The sequence below is a fragment of the Leucoraja erinacea genome, chromosome 31 (genome assembly GCF_028641065.1).
Source record: "Leucoraja erinacea ecotype New England chromosome 31, Leri_hhj_1, whole genome shotgun sequence".
Lineage (NCBI taxonomy): Eukaryota > Metazoa > Chordata > Chondrichthyes > Rajiformes > Rajidae > Leucoraja > Leucoraja erinaceus.
Genome location: NC_073407.1, coordinates 14,987,083 through 15,007,324, shown reverse-complemented (window position 1 = coordinate 15,007,324; position 20,242 = coordinate 14,987,083). Strand labels below are relative to the sequence as shown.

At 36.6% G+C, this 20,242-nt stretch overlaps 1 protein-coding gene across 2 annotated transcripts in view; it reads left to right on the top strand.

Moving 5' to 3' along the window:
* The window catches only part of nup188 (nucleoporin 188), a 69,722-nt gene that overhangs the window by 10,205 nt on the left and 39,275 nt on the right, over positions 1–20,242 (top strand). For both annotated transcript variants that reach the window (XM_055660034.1, XM_055660033.1), the window contains exons 6-20: positions 5–49; positions 1,031–1,123; positions 1,221–1,340; positions 3,238–3,449; positions 5,164–5,278; positions 6,981–7,181; positions 9,111–9,200; positions 12,091–12,156; positions 13,107–13,226; positions 14,060–14,186; positions 14,949–15,104; positions 15,713–15,839; positions 16,319–16,406; positions 18,808–18,884; positions 19,380–19,494. In XM_055660034.1, the coding sequence (XP_055516009.1) occupies positions 5–49; positions 1,031–1,123; positions 1,221–1,340; positions 3,238–3,449; positions 5,164–5,278; positions 6,981–7,181; positions 9,111–9,200; positions 12,091–12,156; positions 13,107–13,226; positions 14,060–14,186; positions 14,949–15,104; positions 15,713–15,839; positions 16,319–16,406; positions 18,808–18,884; positions 19,380–19,494 (1,752 nt within the window). The remainder of the gene's footprint in view (positions 1–4; positions 50–1,030; positions 1,124–1,220; positions 1,341–3,237; positions 3,450–5,163; positions 5,279–6,980; positions 7,182–9,110; positions 9,201–12,090; positions 12,157–13,106; positions 13,227–14,059; positions 14,187–14,948; positions 15,105–15,712; positions 15,840–16,318; positions 16,407–18,807; positions 18,885–19,379; positions 19,495–20,242) is intronic.

Genomic DNA, 20,242 nt, shown 5'->3' with positions numbered 1-20,242 from the left:
TCAGGCAGTTTTGCAGGATGAGAGACAGAGCCAAGCCCTGCAACTAAAGGTTAGTGGTTATATATTTAAACATTAAAAAGTACAGCAGATGTGTTAATGGAGAATCTGGATATGAACTCCCTCTTTATCTTTCATCGGCTTTTCTTCTTCACAGCTGTGCTGCTGAGAGAATATGCAAACCAGAAATTCTGGCCTTCCACAAGGCAGTGTAAGATTAGATGGGCAGTTGCTGAACAACATTTCATATCTCCTGATCTGTGTGTTAGGGACAAATGAAAGGGAGGGGAAGTAAAAAATTACTTTGGAAGACTTTTATAATGAAAGCATTTAAAGGAATGGTGTCCGAGCTCCTCATTTTGCCATTTTTCCTGGTATATGTTTTATGTTAAAAATGGAATTAAGCATCAACTGATTTGCTTTTATTTATTTTTCAATTGATCCTGAGAAACTGGTATTGCTGCCTCTTGTCATTTTGAGACATGGGATGAAACAAAAAGCTTAATGTCATTCCTTATATGGGAGAAGGTGATTGTACCCAGAGCCGTAGAGTCCGGAAACACACTTAAACAGCTTTAAAATAATAAATCAATACGCATTTTATAATTTCATTTTTATTTAGAGGAGAAATTTGAGAACTCTGGTTTTTCAGATATCTTACCAAAATAGAATTCTTGAGCTGCAGCATTTTCAGAGCTGTGATTTTGTTGCTGGACTGTCTTTGACTTAATTCATTTGCTGCAGAGGTGGTGATTTCTGATTCATCTTGGCCAGCATTTTTAAAGCAGAATTTGGCGATGTGTAACAAAAAAAAACAAAATTTGTTCTTACCTGCTTATTACAACATGAATGTTTGGTTTACATCATTTAGTTTCTCAGTGTATTTCAAATTGTGGAAGTCAGAAATAATTTATAGCCTGCACATTCAAATATAATTTCACTTGCCATTTGCTGAATTCTTGCATTGCCCGTATTTACACCTTAAGCATTTATCTTAGAATAAATTGATTATTTTTTGTCTTGCTCTGCTTAGATTGCAGAATATTATTATGAAGAAAGAATTTATACTCTACGTTGTGTTCTGTACCTACTCACATATTTTCAGGATGAACGACATCCTTACAGGGTGAGTTAAAGTAATACATGAATAGGCATTTTGGGTGAATTAAACTGTACTGAAGTGTGAGCAATGTTACAGTTGTACGTATTTATTAATTTCGTAGGCAGAGTATTCAAAATGTGTGGACAAGCTGGAGAAGGAACTGGTTACAAATTATCGGAAGCAGTTTGAGGAACTATTCAGAACTGAAGCTCCAACTTGGGAATCTCATGGGAATCTTATGGTGTGTAATATTTGATTTTGTATTCCGTTAAATTCATTTTTATATTGTTTATTTTGCCATCATCCTGTTGATTGGATCATGTTGCTTCGGTTCCAAACTATATAAGATGGGATGAATATCATTGCCATCAGATGTAGCTTGCTGTTGAGAAGTGTATTTGTGAGGCCGCACTACTTCAATTGATGTTCTTCCCATCCTCAGCGGTTCCAGCGATTAACTTTCTGTTGATATGTGAATATTTCTCAACTGTAACCATAAGTATGGAGTCACCACTCCAGATTAAGGAACTTTGCTTAACTAGGATTAGGAACATAGAACATTATAGTATTTGCGCAGTTGGTGGAGGGTTGGCGGGCCTGGCGCCATTTTCAATTGTGACGCGACCGACGGGCCCAGCAAATGTGGTTAATTAAAGTTTATCCCCATCGTGACGCCATAAAACATTTCAAATTGAAATATTCACAACATATGTAAAAATTAAATCTGCCATCTTTGGTGCTTCTTTCCAACCATCAGCTAATGATATAAATTAATATTAAAAATAATCTTTCTATGCTTGTACAATTCTGGAATATTCCCATCAAAAATTAGCAAATGCACATATGCAGGTTCATTCTTCAGAAAAATTATTATTGGAATATGACCATTAGTAGAAACCTTTATTCCTGGTTCAAACCTATATGACCCTTGGAGCCGTTGGGAATTAGATAAAAATGGCGATCTGAAAATCGGGAAAGGCAACCCTCCCCCCAACTGCGCAGGCACAGCTGAGGACCAGTTGGGTGCCCTTTGTGACACCAGTCAAATAAACACGAAAGTATTAGATAAAAAATAAAATGAAGTAAAGTTTATTAAGAGAATTACTTTGTCAAATCGAACGAAACTTGCTACTGCAAACCCCAGATGAATGGTGAGTAAGGTGGGCCTAAAATTGTTGCGCTATCGTGTACCGTTTTGGCTGTATTTTGGGAACATTGGTACAAATATATATACAAGATGAGAGTTTTAGTTATATCGATAGCGATATAGAAATTTAGTTATTTAGATAGCATGACCTCCTGGCAGATTATACTCAATGCCCGACTGATGAAGGCAAGCATAAGCCTTCTTTACTATTTGTATAGATACTTTCAGGGAGCTATGGAACTTGGCCCAAAATTCCCTTTGTGCATCAATGTTGTTAAGGATCCTGCCATTAATTGTATGCTTTCCCCATTGACCAGCAAAGTGCAACACCTCATGCATGATCGGATTAAATTCCTATTCTGTGCCCATATATATTACTGATTTAATTGATGCTGTATCGTTTTTCACTGTACGCAACTCCAACACTTTTTGTGTGTCTAAACTTTCTCGACTATCTACATTTTCATCCAAGTCATTTATATATGACGAACAAGAAATTGCAGCTCTGATCCCTGCAAAACACCACCAGTCACAAACTTCCTGTCCACTACTAACATTTGTCATGTATGGGTAGACTAGTTCTAAATCCTTTGTGGATCCAATGCATCTTAATATTCGGGATCAGCCTACAATGAGGGATCTTGTCAAATGCCTTAATGAAGTCCATGTAGACACCATCCACTGACCTACCCTCATCAATCATCTTTTTCTCCTCAAAACACTTCTAATTAAACATAAGATATTACTTGTGTTGGACAAAGCCATGCTGATGCCATGCTGATAAATTATCCTATTCTCTTCCAAACACTACCATCTTCCAAATGTATATTTATGACATCTATTTTATGGACTATGAAGTTTAGCTCAAGCCTGCAAATCTTTTAGAAATCTTCAAAGGAATCTCGTGGTTCATAATCTTCCTTAGCCATTTGTTAGAATTAACTGAAATAAAACTTGCTTTCAGTTACTGAATTTCATTGCTTTTCTGCAGACAGAACGTCATGTGTCTCGTTGGTTCATACAATGCCTTAGGGAGCAGGCCCTTATTTTGGAGATTATGTTCCTATATTATGCCTATTTTGAAATGGGACCTGAAGATCTACTGGCTTTTGCAAGAATATTTAAAGAGCAGGGATTTGGAGCACGGCAAACAAACAGACACCTCATAGATGAAAGCATGGATGGACTAGTTGATCGCATTGGGTGAGTATATGTTGGCAAATTATTTAACCTAATTAATATATTTAGATAGTTTGAAAAAAAAGTTGTTCTTTTAAGGTTTATAAATGTGAGATTGCTGTATGAATGCAATGTGGAAAAAGTCATTAATTTTGTCGACAAGTAGTGGATCTATATTCTGCCTCCTATTACATTTGGGTAATGTTCCAGTTATGCTGCAGTTTATTCAGTAGTGACAGCAGGATGCCCCCTCTTTCAGATTCTTGTTCCACCCTTTTAGAAAAGTAGAAATGTTCTTGCTTTCACAACTGCAATGCACATTGATGCTCCTTGAGTAAGTGTTTAATACATATTTACATACATGTTTTCTACAATTTCTGCCTTAACCATTTGTTGAATTTTGCTTTTACATAATTAATAAGGACTTGTAGATTAATGTAAATTTGTAAGACTATTCTAATTGTAGATACAGAAATAGAGACACATATATGGTTATAAAGCATGGAGACTGGTCCTGCTGCCCAACTCATCCATGTCAGTAAAGGCTATTCCCTGCATATCCATGTGCCCCGTCCAAAAGAGAAAACAATCAAGTCTTATAACTAATACCCTCTAATGCAGGCTCCATTCCAGTAAACATCATTCCTTCTGAAAGTGGGGTGATCAGAACTGCGCACAACACTCTCAAATGTAGTTCACTAGCATGTCCTAGCATGTTCTTAAATAAAGGCACAATATTAGAAATCCTCCAGTACCTCACCCATTGTTAAAGATGATGCACATATATCTGCAATCTCTTCCCTAGTTTTCCACAATGTTCCAGGATATTCTTGATTAGGCCCTTGGGATTTATCCACTTTAATATGCCTCAAGAACACCAGCACCTCTTCAATTGTCATGTGGACCTATTCCAATTCATTAGTCTTTACTTTCCTTAGCAATTAAACTTGTAACTGAATTCTGAATCATCCAGCTACGTGACTGTGATTGATTGTTTAGAGATACAGCTTAGAAACAAGCCATCGAGTCCGCGCTGACCAGTGATCACCCGCACACTAGTTCTAAAATACACACTAGGGACAATTTATAGAAGCCAATTAACCTACAAATCTGCATGTCTTTCATATGGGAGGAAAGTGGAGCACCTGAAGATCACAGGGAAAATGTATAAACTCTCTACAACAGCACTCGTAGTTAGGATCGAACTTGTGTCTCCGGCGCTGTTAGGCAGCAACTGTACCGCTGCATCACTGTGCTGCCCCTTGTGCTATCTTCATATGAATTGAATAGTAAATGTGCCATAATCTCAGATTAACACAAGGACAATTGTTAAACATTCTGATCTTCGATGTTGACTCCGGAACCATAACCTGCCAACATTGTCTATTTCATGGATATATAATAAGTTGTTGGCATTTATTAGTAAATTCTCAGTGACTTTGAAAAGGGGATTTAATTTAGGATCTGATAAAAAATAAATGAATAAATATCTATAAATAAATAAATAAACGGATGAATAAATAGATATATACAGATAGATACATAGATAAATAAATAAAGGAGTGATCAGCCCCGTATCCTTTATTTTGTTTGAGATTGTGTTACTCCTACATTTGAGAGATTTGAAGTGTTTAATCATATAAATAAAGGTATCTGCCAGATTCCAAATACTACATTGTATAGATCCGTCTATTAATTCTTCCATGTCATAAATCATATCATCTTTTGTGCTCCACAGATATTTCAGTGCATTGATACTGGTGGAGGGAATGGACATTGATTTCTTACATAAATGTGCCCTTGAGGATAGTGTAGACCGACATCAGTTTGCTACCACACAAGAGGTTTGCCAGGTAAACTTAAGAGGTGGAATTATAAATGTGTATATAGTTCTTTTGGACAGTTTACAAAACAAAGAGGTTTAAATGTTGCGTGTAATAAAACATCTGATAATAAGAACTTCTACAAATACATTAAAAGGAATACGGTGATCTTCACAATAGAAGACACTAAATATCCCAATAATAGATAATCAATGCGTGAATGGGAAGTTGGGGAGGGATCGGGGAGGAACTTTTAAAAAATAAAAATCATCAGAGATGGAGTGTATTTAGATTTCTGGAAGGTATTGAACAGAATAAGAGTGCACAGGGTTATTATGGAGACAGGAAGTGGATGAGCGGGTCCCATTTAGGTCAGCAATCAGTAACTTGTTGATTGCTGTTGTAGCCTTGTCTATTTGTGTCTGTAGCAATGACTTGAATAAGAGACACAAAAAAATAGGTGGGTTAGTAAGTTAGGAGAATTCAAAGAGTTGCAAAGAAATATTGATAGGTTAAGCGATTGGGCAAGAAATTGGTACGCAGACTATAATGTGAGGTTGTAAGCTTTGGAAGGAAGAATGAACCACCATAGATAGTGAATTGTTAAATTGTTGCGTTAAAGTGGTTACAAGGATGCTAGTACATGAACGGTTTGGATGCAGACACAAAATAATTGATTTAATGGGATGTTCAACTTTTTGCAAAGGATATGGATTAGAAAAGTAGGGAAGGTATGATGCAGCTTTAAAGGCTTCCAGGGAGACTGAACCTGGAATACTGAATACAGTGTTGGTCTCCATATTTAAGGCTAGATGTTTTTGTATTGAAGTGCAGAGAAGGTTCACAAGGTTGATTCCTGAGATTAACTGGTTGACATGTGTAAATAGGTCAAGTAGGTAGGGACTGTCCTTAATAGAGTAAAGAAAACTAAGGGGGTAATCTTATTGAAATGTAAGAAGCATTTCTGCTGAGGGTCATGATTTTTTAAAAATTGTCTACGAGCTGTGGAGGCAAAATTATTGAATATATTCAAGGCATAGATTGACAGACTTTTATACTACACGAGGCTAAGTGCTTTTTGGAGAGAGTGAGAAAGGTGTTGAGGTCAAGATTGAATCAGTAATTGTTCTGAATGTGGAGCACTCTGGAGAGGGTTACTGGCTTACACAAGCTTCTGATTCTTGTGTTCATATGCGGTTCTCTTGTGAGTATGTTCTCTAAACCGTATTATTTTAAAAAACAGAGTGATTATATTTCATTGTAATCCTGAAATTATCAGTTGGATTTGCCATCACATCTCTTCAGACTAGTTCAGTATTAACAATTGAATTTATAAATATAGTTTTAAATAATTTTCTTTGAGAACGTGTCCGTGACCTCTTATGTGCAAACAAATGAACATTCCCAGGGTAGTGTTTGAGGAGATCCACAAATCTTCTTTTTTCATTATTCTGTGACAGCCAGAATGATTGCTCTCTTTTTCTTGAAATGAATAATGCAATATGATGAAAAAAAATGTTTTTTGCAAAGTGTAAAGGACATTCTGTATGGATTTTACAATGATCAAAACCTAGTTAGGTGTGAGTGCTTATTATTTGCTTTATATTCAGTGAATTCAGTGAGCTTATTATGTTTTGCTGTCACTGAGTTCTTTGAAACCAGTGTTGTATTTAAGAAGTAGTTTGGACTTTTAGCACAATATAAATTTCCTATCAAAATATATATCTTGCAGGAGATGGATAAGCTGCTGTTGACATTGGGTGACATACCACACCATGCTCCAGTGCTTCTGTCCTGGGCTCTTCTGCGTCATACTTTGTGTCTCGATGAATCAAGTCAAGTAATTAGGCGCTTGGGGAGCATTGCTATCCAACAAAATGCCTTCCAGTACATGACACAGATGCTTAAGGCACTTGGGAGTGGAGGAAACAACGTGAGTACTCTGGGAAGTAATATAATATAATTGTTCAAGAAAGCTTGCAAGGCTTGGTCCAGAGGATATGACCCAAGGTTCACGTTGACATATAAAGGTTCTACGAGGCCATTATTTTCATTGTTGGTTCTGCATCACAACAGTAGAAGTCGGAGCAAGAGTAATATATGGCCATACAAACCGACTCCAACGTTCAATACAATATGGTAAAAATCATGTTTTCTGTCTTATTCCCTTATCACTTAATTCCCATTCTCCCCAAATATCTGAGTCTGGAGTATTTCCACGACTGCATGTTGATTCATTTGATCATCTGTCTTATTATTCAACTGAGAAATAATCAATTTGTCATAATTTCCATCACAACCTTGTGCAGCAAGAGATACTGCAATGGCAATTTATAACTAAGAAAGAAAAGTAGGGTGGGTGGTTGTGAAGAAGATAAATCCTGCAGTTTATGAATTCTGTAGAGAAAAGGGAATAGGTAGATTATTTACAGAAATGAAAACGGGTACTAAGCCACCCTGCTTAATGTAGACAGTGTGCACCAACATCATTCTCAATGAAATAGTACAGATATTGCAAAGAACATTAATCCTCACACGATTTGAATTATTGCAATATAATGCTAATGAGTAAACAGGATCCTGCCATGTTCTTTGCAGCATAATAGTAACTGAATTTTCTGATAGGAAAACCTCTGAAAATAACAATTTAAGAAAAATACTGCAATAAATATACCGGATGAACTAATACTGGAATGGGGAGGCACAGTTGCGCAGAGGTAGAGCTGCTGCCTTAAAGCACCAGAGACCTGGGTTTGATTCTGACTACAGGTGTTGTCTGTACAGCATTTGTACTTTGTCCTTTTGACCGTGTGGGTTTTCTTCATGTGCTCCGGTTTCCTCCCACATTCCAAAGGCGTGCAGATTTGTAGGTTAATTGCCTATTGTAAATTATCCCTGTTGTGTAATATAGAACTAATGTGCGGTTGACTGCTGGTTGGCGTGGACTCGGTGGGCTGAAGGGCCTGTTTCCACGCAGTTTCTCTAATAGTAAAAAAAACGAAGCAGATCCAGTTTTGAATATTTATACACTGGGGAGCCAGTATGTGCGTACAGCATAAGTTACCAAGAAAATCATTGAATTCAATTTACCAATGACATCTTGTGTTTATATTACAACTTCACTGAAGTAAAATACCAGAAGTCATGTAACGTGTGTAACTGATTCAAATATTGTAGTAACTAATATGAAATATTACAATATAAGACTGAAGCTCGGTAGGAGCAATAGCTTTGAAGTTGAATCTTGAAGGAGAGAGATGGAGAGATTTAAGGAAGAACTTCAGAGTTTAGGGTTGAGAAATTAAAGCTACAGTCATCAGTTATGTTATGAATGAAAACAGGATTTGTATAGTAGGTCATAATTGGATGAAGGTAAACATAAATGTTTCCATATTTTTGGAAAGTAAAATTGAGTTTGGTGAAAGGGTTTGTTAGGATAAAATTTTGAGGATTATAAGATGATTCGAGGAAAACATTGTACACATACAGTGCCTTGTTTTAATTTGTACGGGAAAGGCAGTGGCTCTCTAACAGTGAGACAATTTTTTAATTGTGCTATATTAATAAAAGTTTAACATTGGATCTACACTGCATTATTTTCCAAGTATTGATTTGGGGTTTGTTTGTTGAAAAACAGGACATTAACTTGTAGGACACAAAATGCTGGAGCAACTTAGCAGGTTGGGCAACATCTCTTGAGGTTGAGACCAGTTCTCCAGAGATGTCTCCTGCTGAGTTACTCCACCATTTTGATCTTTTGTGTATTAACCAGAAGCTGCAGTTCTTTGTTTCTACATTACTTTCTACCTCAAGTACCTGTATACCTAAAATATGGTGTCAGAATTGTTTCTATGTGTTTCAGTGTACAGCAAGTACTGCACGAATGTGTATCTATGGACTTCTCTCATTTGTCTTAACATCGTTTGAAGAAGAAACCTTGGGAGAACAACAGGTACTACATGTTACCATTGGTATTGAAAAAAAAATGTATTACTAGTAGATTTATCCCATATGGGAAAAATTAGGGATTTTATTTAAAAAAAAAATAATTGTAGCTTTGAAATTGGAATTCAGTTTTCTCTTGTCCATTAACTGTAGACGTTCAACGTTTGAAGACTGTACTTCTGCTCGTAACAATAAAATTGGAGTCATTGTGGATTTAAAAAATCACATAAATCAAAAAAATCTGTATGACTGCTTTACAGAGCTTTTATCAAGTAGATATAGGGAGTTTTCACGGTAGTCGGGTCACGACCCATGACCCGTACTGTTGCTAAGCTACTCCAAATGGATTACACGCGATGTGCTGCAGGTAGGCACTTACCATTGTTTCCAGCATAGCGGGCCCGTTAAAACCCGCTGAAATTGTCAGTTTTTGCGCTGTAAATAATTATGGAAATCGGGATAAGCGTGTGAGACATTTAGCATACTTCAGAATACCAAAAGTAAGGAGAAATGACGGTAGAGGAAAGCGAGAGGTGAAGGGACAACAACAGCCAGAGTGCTTGGCGAACATTGGCCGTTTACTCACTGCATTTCATCAAGTAAGGCATTATTTGTGTTTTTTCTTGATTCCTTTGGCATCTAAAAAGTTTCAGAAGTGATAAATCTGGCTGTAATTTTTTTTAATCGCCCATAGTTCTCGTGGGTTTTTACATACAAAATGAAAACGCATCTGAAGAAAAATTTACAGCCAGATTTATCACTTCTGAGAATTATTAGAATCCAAAGGAATCAAGAAAAAACACAAATAATGCCTTACTTGATGAAATGCAGTGAGCAAACGCGATAATTCCCAATATTTTAAATGTTTACCAAGCACTTTAGCCGCTGTAGTCCCTTCAGTTCTTGCTTCTCTATACCTTCATTTCGCTTCACGTTTGGAATTCTGAAGTTGGATACATGTCTGTCACACTTACCCGGACTCCCACAATTTTTCTCAGCATAAAAATTCAACATTTTGGCATTTTTTAACAGGTATGAAAGTACGCGTTTCTAGCATTAATAACATACCGGAAGTGACGGATGTCTTCCAGTTGGATTTAGAGGCTCCATGCGTCGAGCCCTATGACCCAGTGACCTTTCGTGCAACCCCCCGATACATGTTTATGTTTCGCATTCAGTGCTGTTTAGTTTAACATTGAAAATATACTTTTTTTATTTCCTTTGCAGCCTGTTTTTAGATTATGCTATTACTGGAAGTGTATTTTGGATGATTCTTGTCGTGCTTCTCATGCATAGAACCCATTATATTTAAAAAAAAACAAAAAACTGCCTGTGCCTAGTCTGTGCCTAATCGTTGTGTACTCTTGCTGTGATCTATCCTTCTACCCTGGTCCTGGCTCTTGCCAGTGTGGCATTCAGAACTGATAAGAGGGATAGAGTCAAGAGTGTTTTATTGTCATATGTCCCAGATAGAACAATGAAATTCTTACTTGCTGCAGCACAACAAAATATGTAAACATAGTGCATAACGGGAGAAAAAAAAATTCAAATTCAGTGTGTGTGTGTATATATACACATGCACACATACTCAATAAACAATCAATTATAGTGCAATAATAATAGTCTATTGTAGTTCAGAGCTTATTTGTTGTTGTGTTTAATAGCCTGATGGCTGAAGGGAAGAAGCTGTTGCTGAACCTGGACATTACAGTTTTCAGGCTCCTGTACCGTCTCCCCGATGGCAATGGTGAAATGAGTGTATGGCCAGAATGGTGTGGGTATCTGATGTTGGCTGCCTTTTTGAGGCAGCAACTTCGATAAATCCCTTCGATGGTGGGGAGGCCAGAGCCAGTGATGGACTGGGCAGTGGTCACAACTTTTTGCAGTCTTTTTCGCTCTTGGCGTTCAAGTTGTCGAACCAGGCCAAGATGCAACCAGTCAGTATGCTCTCTACTGTGCACCTGTAGAGGTTCAAGAGAATCCTCTTTGACATATCAAATCTCCGTAATCTTCTCAGTAACTAGAGGCGCAGATGTGCTTTCTTTATAATTGCATCAGTGTGCTGGGTCCAGGAAAGATCTTCGGAAATATGCACGCCCAGGAATTTGAAGTTTTTGACTCTCTCCACCATCGTCCCATTGATAAAAACAGGATTGTGGGTCCTCATCTTTCCTCTTCCAAAGTCCACAATCAGTTCCTTGTTTTAACTGATATACTGTCTCCTTAGAGAAAAAAAAATGCAACAGGCCTATCCACTGGCATAAACAAACTAACTTCTTAATACATTTCACAATATCGTCAAGATGCATTTTGAGATTGTTCAATGGACATATTCAAAAGATGTAAGTGTTTTAATGTACCTTCAAGTGTATTGAATGGTATTACTCCCATAAAATTGTTCCATACTTACCCTAAGTAAAGCATTAGAAACCATTTGAGAATTATTGAGGTCTGCCTAAAAGAATGGCACAACTTTTCATCCCATTGGGAATGTAGTCGGATGAGATCAAATGACATTTACTTCTTGTTCCAGTTTAGCATCCTGATCCTCACCAAGTTTGATTTATCTATCTTTGATTGTGCCATCAGATCCCAAGATTGCAGGATCTGGCATTTCCTTCCTAGACCTTTGTTTCTTCTCTTTATGATCCTGAGAACTGACCAAGCTTTTGTGCATATGCCCTCTATTGGCACATCAAATACTGCCATGTATGTTATGGATTTGCATTGATTTTTATTTGAGATACAAAGTGCAAAGATCTTGTAATATTTTTGCATTAAATGTGTTTCTATATCACAAATTACTGTTGTTCAATTAGATGGACTTCAGGAGTATATTTTAATTATATATGCATTGAGTACTTAGCAGAAATGTAATTTATTTTTTTCTTTTCCAGCATCTGATTAACCTAGCTTGTGAAGTGTTTGCAGCTCCTAATCTTGCTGAACTTTTTTGGGATACAGTGAGTACATTATGCTTATATTAAGAAAGTCATTTGTTTTTGTTCAATGTGATGTTAAAATTGTCTAATTCTGGATGGAGATGTTCTGTCAACTAATAGTATCGTTCTGGCTATTTTATGAATGGCAGGCTTGATATAGTTATCAATTCCACAACTGATGTCTCAAACTATTTTTGTACTAATTCCAACAATGGAAATAAGTGTTAACGATTCAGAACATGTTGAGAAAGAGCATGTCCTGTTGTGAGGGTTATTCTGCTGGCCTCAGATGATGGGTGTATCTTCTTCTTTTCATCACGTCTCTTGTACTCTGCAAACAAAGTGGAAGTTGAGAATTGCTTTAAATTTGCTTTAATTTTGTTTTGTATCTTGCAAATGCGTTTCTACTCTCGCCTCTAACATTATCAGAAACGGCACATATTAAAAATAGCTAGAAGCAATAAATTAATTGCTGAAAGTAGACAGGAACTACAACATTATTGTTGTGCCAACCATTGGGATGTCATGCAGCTGCCTGGTTAGCACAACAATAATGTTGTAGTTCCTGTCTACTTTCAGCAATTAATTTATTGCTTCTAACTATTTTTAATATGTGCCGTTTCTGATAATGTTAGAGGCGAGAGTAGAAACGCATTTGCAAGATTTAAAACAAATTTAAAGCAATTCTCAATTTTTGGTGATTTTTGCTCTCTTTCATGATTCTTGTGCATCACTTATGAGCAAAAAAGTTCAGAAATAACGTATGGCATCTGATCCTTTACACTTCTTGCATTGGATTGTAAATCTTCAGTTCATGAAGTGTTGAGTTTTTTTGTGGAACGAAGCTTGCTTGCTATGAGAAGATATAAAGAGTAAAGGTTTTAAGTGCTGTTTTGTAAAATCACTAATTGTGCTTTTTTATTTCTTCATAATATTTAATTTAAATTCTGATCCTTGTATTTATTCTGAAGGAACCCACAACGGGTCTTGCTGTCTTGTTGGACAACAATTGTGGAATGTTCCCACAATCCATGGCACCACTGTTGCAGCTGCTGTCAGCGCTTATCTCAGACAAAAGCACAGCTAAAAAGGTATGCATCCTTTTTAAAAGCAATTTCAAAACAATTCTATACAAGATTATCATTTTGATTAAGTACTCTTGGGCTAAATGAAGAGAAATAAGACTAACCATATGTCAGCCTAGTTGGAATGGACAAGGTTGACTGAAGGGCCCTTTTCATGATGTACAGCTCTATAGCACTGAATTATAAAAAGGAAAAAGTAGTGGTGGACCTATTAATAAATGAAGAGTTATGAGAGCCAATCTTGGCTCAGCAGATCATGGTGTAGAATCAGTTTCTGTGCAATTAAGAAACAAAACAGGGCTGGAAAAATAGAGGAAGTTATTCATAGGTCGTCATATAGTTGTAACAGATGTCAAGAATGAGAAAATTAAAGATGCATCATTGAAGGGTAATATAGGAATCGTGGTGTATTTTGGTCTCCATATTGGGCAAATTCATGTGCTGTATACAATACGGTTTTCTAGATCAATGTGTTCAGGAAACAACGAGGGAAAAGATAATTTTAGATCTATGCAGTAATAGACTTAATGAATCTTCTTGTGAGGAGGCCTTTGGGAGGAAGAAGCGAACATAATATGATAAGATTTTGAAAGTGATTTAGAGCATGCAAATTAAACTAAATAAAGCGGCTTGTGAGGGCTGGGTGGAACGAAGGCCATTGGGGGCCCATCAAGTCTGTATCAGCTGGTCCCACTCTACTGAACTCTCCCCTTAGCCTTGCAAATTTATTCTTTTCAGATACTTATCACACTCCTGTTTCAATGTTACTATGATTCTATCTCCATTACGTCTATATATTCTGGTTGACTTCATGGTCTCATTTTTATATTCTGTTGAAGGTTTACAGCTTTTTGGACAAAATGTCATGTTATACAGAGCTGTACAAGCATAAACCAAACGATGTACTTTCACATGAGGATGAAACTCAGTGGAGAAGGCAAACACCAAAACTACTTTATCCGCTTGGTAAGTTTAAGATAATCTTGCATAGTATCAGAGCCCTATGATAATCTTGCCCATTTCATTTATTAAAATAGATTTTTAATTTATTTTTAAGATACATAGTTTGATAATAATGCATGATATAGAGACATATAATACAGCTAATGTTTAGACTAGTCACTTTGGAATTCAACTCTGTCACCTCAAACACTATTAACTCTAAGGAGACATAGAAACATGCATGCAAAACATATTTTATTCCCTTCAAAATAATTTTTCAATATCACCTAAATAAATTTATTATTTTAAGATTGAACACACATAAAATGATCAGGCTCAGTTTATTTGTTCTTTTAATTATGGTATGCAATGTTTGGGCACACAAATTCTTCACTGCTCACTTTTAAATGGAAATAGATAATTTATCCTCTCCTGTTTTGCAGTTGGTCTTTCATTAGATAACCTGGTTGAATTCAAAGCTAACTATCCATGGCAGTTAAACTGCACCACATTATTATGTTATTGAAATGATTTGCTGAACACAGTAAAATCGTTTCTAGTTTGAAAAATAAGATTTAAATTTTAAAAGATGCAAGGAAAAGGTTGGTAACTCAAATGATATGTCTTGATATGCTTGCTAGGCTGAAATTTGATAAATAAAATTGAGTTGCACTATACCAGCAGTTTAATTTAGTTTATTGTCACATGTACCAAGGTACAGTGAAGAGCTTTTATTTTTCTTTGTAATGATTTAAATGCACGTCAGCAATATTTTCTCTCATTTAGGATCTGGACAGGCCAATATACGTATGCCTCAGGGTACATATGGAACTGTGATGCCTACAGCTCAGGGTTACCTTGTGCGTTGGCATTACTCATACAGTGGCTGGACAATTTTCACTTGTGAGATTGAGATGCTGCTACATGTGGTTTCAACAGCAGGTTAGTTACCAGTTGTTTTGTGTGATAGCTTTACCTACTCGCGGCTATTATCCCAGTCCGTTTGCATCAGATGTTTGGAACAACTTTTAAAGAGTCACATTTGTTTGTGAAGTATTTTCGCATGACGCTATTGTAATTTTGCTCAAATATTTGAACAGCCCACTGCTGAATTATGTAAATTTATAGGATAGGCACAAATAAGCTTTGTGGCTTCAGCCTATTTCTTTTTCGGTCATTGATTATGTGAACGTTGTGTGAAATGGATACAGTGTTGGTTCATATTTACACAGATTGTAAAGTTCTCTTCTTTTTAATGTATGACCGAAATAAACTGTTCATTCATTCATTCAAATGATGAACATTTGCCAAAGTTTAGTTGATGGAACTGCAAAGATATTACAGATTTTGTTATCAATTGACATAAAATGGTTCTTTCCCATTTAAGATGTTCATAGTAAATTTAAGGTTGGTTGGCAATTTTGTCCTTGGAATAATATGGCTGCGTTCAATTTATTTTATCATCATATCTTGTATTAACTCTGAAATGATAAAATTCTATAATTGTATATCAATAGATTTTATGTATAATTTTGTTTTATTTTTACCAGATGTTCTCCTTCACTGCCAGAAAGTCAAACCTATCATTGATCTGGTACATAGAATAGTCAGCACAGATTGGTCTATTACAGATTGTCTGCTGCCAATCACTTCACGTTTGTACATGTTAATTCAAAGGTACGAGTTCAAAAATATATTCATGAAAGTGACACTATTTTCCTTTACTGGCATTTATATCGGTTGCACAGAAAATAAAAATAGTATAATCAATGACGTTCAGTATGTGTAAATAGTCCCTAGTAGTAGGATGGTGTTAATGTGCGGGTATTGCCGCACTGTATCTCTAAACTAAACATAAACTAAACTATACAATGTATCGAATCAAAATTTGAAAAATGTGATGAAAAATTATTCCCAATTGGTTTAGTGTTGTGACTTGTATTTTAACTTGTACATTTCGCCTAAAGAGCAACCATTGCCTGTGGTGACAAACCCAATTATGCAAAGAATAGTCATATCTTCTGCATGAAGATGGAATTGTTCACATACCCTTTGCACATGAACATATTTAGAAGTACTAGGCATTTCAATGCATAGATATGTGGCAGCAATTTCATTTTTTTAATTGATGCTGATAGTTTCTCTGCTTGTTGCAGACTTAGTTCAGTAATGAATCCTCCAATGGAAGTGATTGCTTCCTGCGTAAATACCCTGACAGTCCTGGCCACACGGATGCCAGCCAAGGTAAGACTTGATGGGAACAATCAGCAATTTTGTGCAAAGTATGTTCTTAAGGTCCTGTGGAAGCCAAGGAATGTTTATTTTCTCCCATCTCTTTAGGTCTCCCTGTGCCATACAACTTCTACTGCCTGAGAGTGTGGACAGGCTAACTGTTCTCAGTCCTCTGCAGTTCTACTCTCAGGAAGGTCATGGATGCAGCGGACGTTGACTCGCTTTTTTCCTTTTTTCCTCTTATCCTGTTCACTCTATGTGGCAGCATTAAGTGTCTGCTTGCCAAACTCCTCTTGACAACGCAGGTGAGATTAGTAACTCGCCATAGGAGGAAGTTTGTGTATGACCGCATCTTATGTTGTGAGGTTTTTTTTAATGCTGTTTTTCATTCCATGACCTATCGATTTCCAAAGAGAAACCATGAACCTTCTGATCTGAAATAGGTGCCCTTTCACCTGGTCATTGAGAATTGATGCTTATTTAAACTCAAAATTTACACCAGGTTCTTGATCAGCTGGGAAAGTGGAGTTTAATGCAGATAAAGTGTGAGGTGTTTCATTTTGGGAAGTCAAACCAGGGCAGGACCTTCACAGTGAGTGGTAGGGCCCTAGGGAATGTTGTAGAGCAGAGTGATCTAGGAGTACAGGTACATAGTTCCCTGAAAGTGGTGCCACAGGTAGATAGGGTGATAAAAAATACTTTTGTTACATTGGCCTTCATCAGTCAGGATATTAAATGTAGAAGTTGGGATGTTATGTTACGGTTGTACAAGACGTTGATGAGGCCATATTTGGAGTTCAGTTTATAACTACCTCATATACGAAGGATGCATAGAGTGTAAAGAAGATTTACGAGGATTTTGCCTGAGAGGGGCTGAGTTAAATGGAGACGTTGGGTAGGCTAGGATTCTAGTCCTTGGAGTGCAAATTGCTAGGTGGGTGATCTTATAGAGGTGTATAAAATGAGGAACAGACGGGGTGAATGCGCAGTCTTTTACTCTTGTTAGGGAAATCAAAAACCAGAGGGCATGTTCAAGATGAAAAGGGCTAGATTTAATAGGATCCTAATGGACAACCTTTTCAGGTTGTGGAGCGAACTACCAAAGGCATTAATTAAGGCAGGTATTGTAACAGCATTTTTAAGACACATGGATAGGTACACAGTTAGGAATGGTTTCGAGGGACATGGGACAAACACGGGCAAATTGAACCATCATAGATAGGGCATCTCCGACATAGACTTGTTTCCATGCTGTGTAACTATGACTTTATGTTATTGGATTAAACAACCCCTCTTCTGGGCTTTCACATGTGCATTGGAAAGATAGAAAATATTAATATAAAGGTAATTCTGCTATAACATGCATTTCCATGACCCAAATTGGACTTAGCACGAATGATGTACATTTTCCCGATTGGGGAAAATGTTTTGTATTGTGCAGACTGAATTGGTTATATTGTGACTGAATGGAAATCAATAGAACTACTTAAGTTAGTTCTGGAAATTGACAAGCACATGCAAATAGGTGCAGGAGTAGGCCATTCGAGCCTGCAAAATATGATCGTGGCATCATCCAACGAGTATCCTGTAAATTTTCTCCATACCCCCTGATTTTAGAGAAACATTTAATTCCAATATAGAATGAACTGGCCTCAACTACCTTCTGTGGCAGAGATTCCAGAGATTCACCACTCTCTGTGTGAAAAATTTTTTTCTCATCTCGGTCCTAAAAGATTTCCCCCTTATCCTTAAACTATGACCCCTTGTTCTGGATCCTTAAACTGTGACCCTTTATTCATAAACAACTGTCTTGAATTTAAACAGTTTTCGGGACAAAAAAATTGATTTTATGTAACCGTACAGTTGTAATCAGATACTACTCATAAGAAGACAGGCGCAACTTTTATTGGGTTGGCCATTGAAAATGACAACAATTGCTTCTATTGACACGAGTTTCAATGATATGCTACGAAACAATGTAATATGTGTTTAGAATTTTTAGCTTACAGTAACAAAAATAAAGTTATTGGTGTTGGTAAGATATTTATCTTTTAAATTCCTGCAGGAAAAATGTTATTATTGTGAGTTTAAAAGCAATCTAGCCTCTAACTCCCTTCTTCCCCATTAACACTTTTTAATAACGCTATATTCTCTAATGCAAGGTTTCTTACGAATGCTACTATTGCATTATAGAAACTACATATAAAGACCAAAGATTCATCAAGCTAAATAAAATAAAATTCAATTACAAAATCAAGTAGGATTATAAAATATAGTGAATTGGACTAATTTGGTGGCAAGGTAACAATTATCTGAATACTCACTGTTTTTTCTGGCAGTTACAATGGCCTGTTAAAATGCAGATGGTACAGCTGAGAGAAAATAACTGGAGGATTTTTTTTTTTGTACTTAGGTGTGGGCAGATCTGCAGCACACAGGCTTCTTGCCGTACTCTGTGACACAAATCACTGGGATTGTTCAGTCTATCAGGTATTAGATTATGAATTACATCTGATATGTAAGACTAACGATTTGACTGACTTCTTAATGCCATGGTTGATATGCCTTGCATTTTAATTTTTCACCGTTATTCTCTTATTATTTCATTGTTTGTCATATCATTACCTTTGTGCATCTACCTCTTCCACTCTGGAAATTGTCTAATTTTAAATTGAAGCTTTTTATTAACTATAGAAAATGTTAAGAAAATTACATTACGTATCAAACGCTTTAAGAATTTTATATTCACAGATACTGCCTGACCTATTTCAGGTTTTTTTTTTTTTAAATCTCCCTCCCGTTTTGGCACTGATTTTTCTTTGTCATGACAAGAATGTACAGTTGATTTTTGATAATTGGTTCACTGCTCTCTCTCAGGAGTTAACAGTTACCATTGCAACTTTCTCTGCAAAATTACTTCTGCGGACTAGGATTTTATTGATGAAAGAAATAGATGAAAACAGTCATTATTTTCCATTCTTGCAGTGCCGAAGGAATGCAAGCAGGTAGTTATGGTAATCTCCTGCTGAGCATTGAGCGACCGCAAGGCAAATATAGTGTCACAACGGCCTTTCTGCGACTGGTTATAACACTTGTCAAGGTAAGCTCACTCTTGAATGTTTATATTGTTTAGCTCTGCCTGTTAGTAGTTAAACAAACCCCCAAAAGCATGTATTGTTATCGTACAACTAAAGGATTGAACCATCCTCAATATTGTGTCCTGAATCCTAGAGTCAATCAATTTTTATTGAGATTGAAAACTTTTCGAAGTCAACTGTCATACCATAGTCTGCATTGCAGTAGATTTTTCACAGTTTCCTTTTTCTTCAATCTGTATCCAATAGTTGAGTGTACCGTGTGCTTGAACTGTCAAAAGGAGGATTTTGAGGAATTTATTGAGTTTCTTAAGTATCTTTGAGATGGTAGACAGTACCGGCGAGTAAGTGGTAATTGTTCCATTGTCTGATTGTTGCTTTGATGATGGAAGGACCCTCAGTAATATATGCACACACACCCATCTGGAACAGTGTTGGGAACTACTGATCTTGTTTTTGTAAAAGAGGGCATGGGCTTCTTCATTATCTTTTGTACTTATTGCGATACATGAGGAGGCATTCGGCCCTTTGGGTCTAAGGTGGTTGTGGTGAAGCATGACAAAGTGAGGAAAACGGTCGTGACCCGAATGTCACCGATTCCTTCTCTTCAGAGATGCTGCCTGCCCTGCTGAGTTACTCCATCATTTTGTGTCATTGAGGAAATACAAATTTCATTAAAGGTCTACAAAGTGTGCAATTATCGAAGTATGACAAATCTATCTTGTTGCTATTCTTTTGATTTTTGTTTTTGTT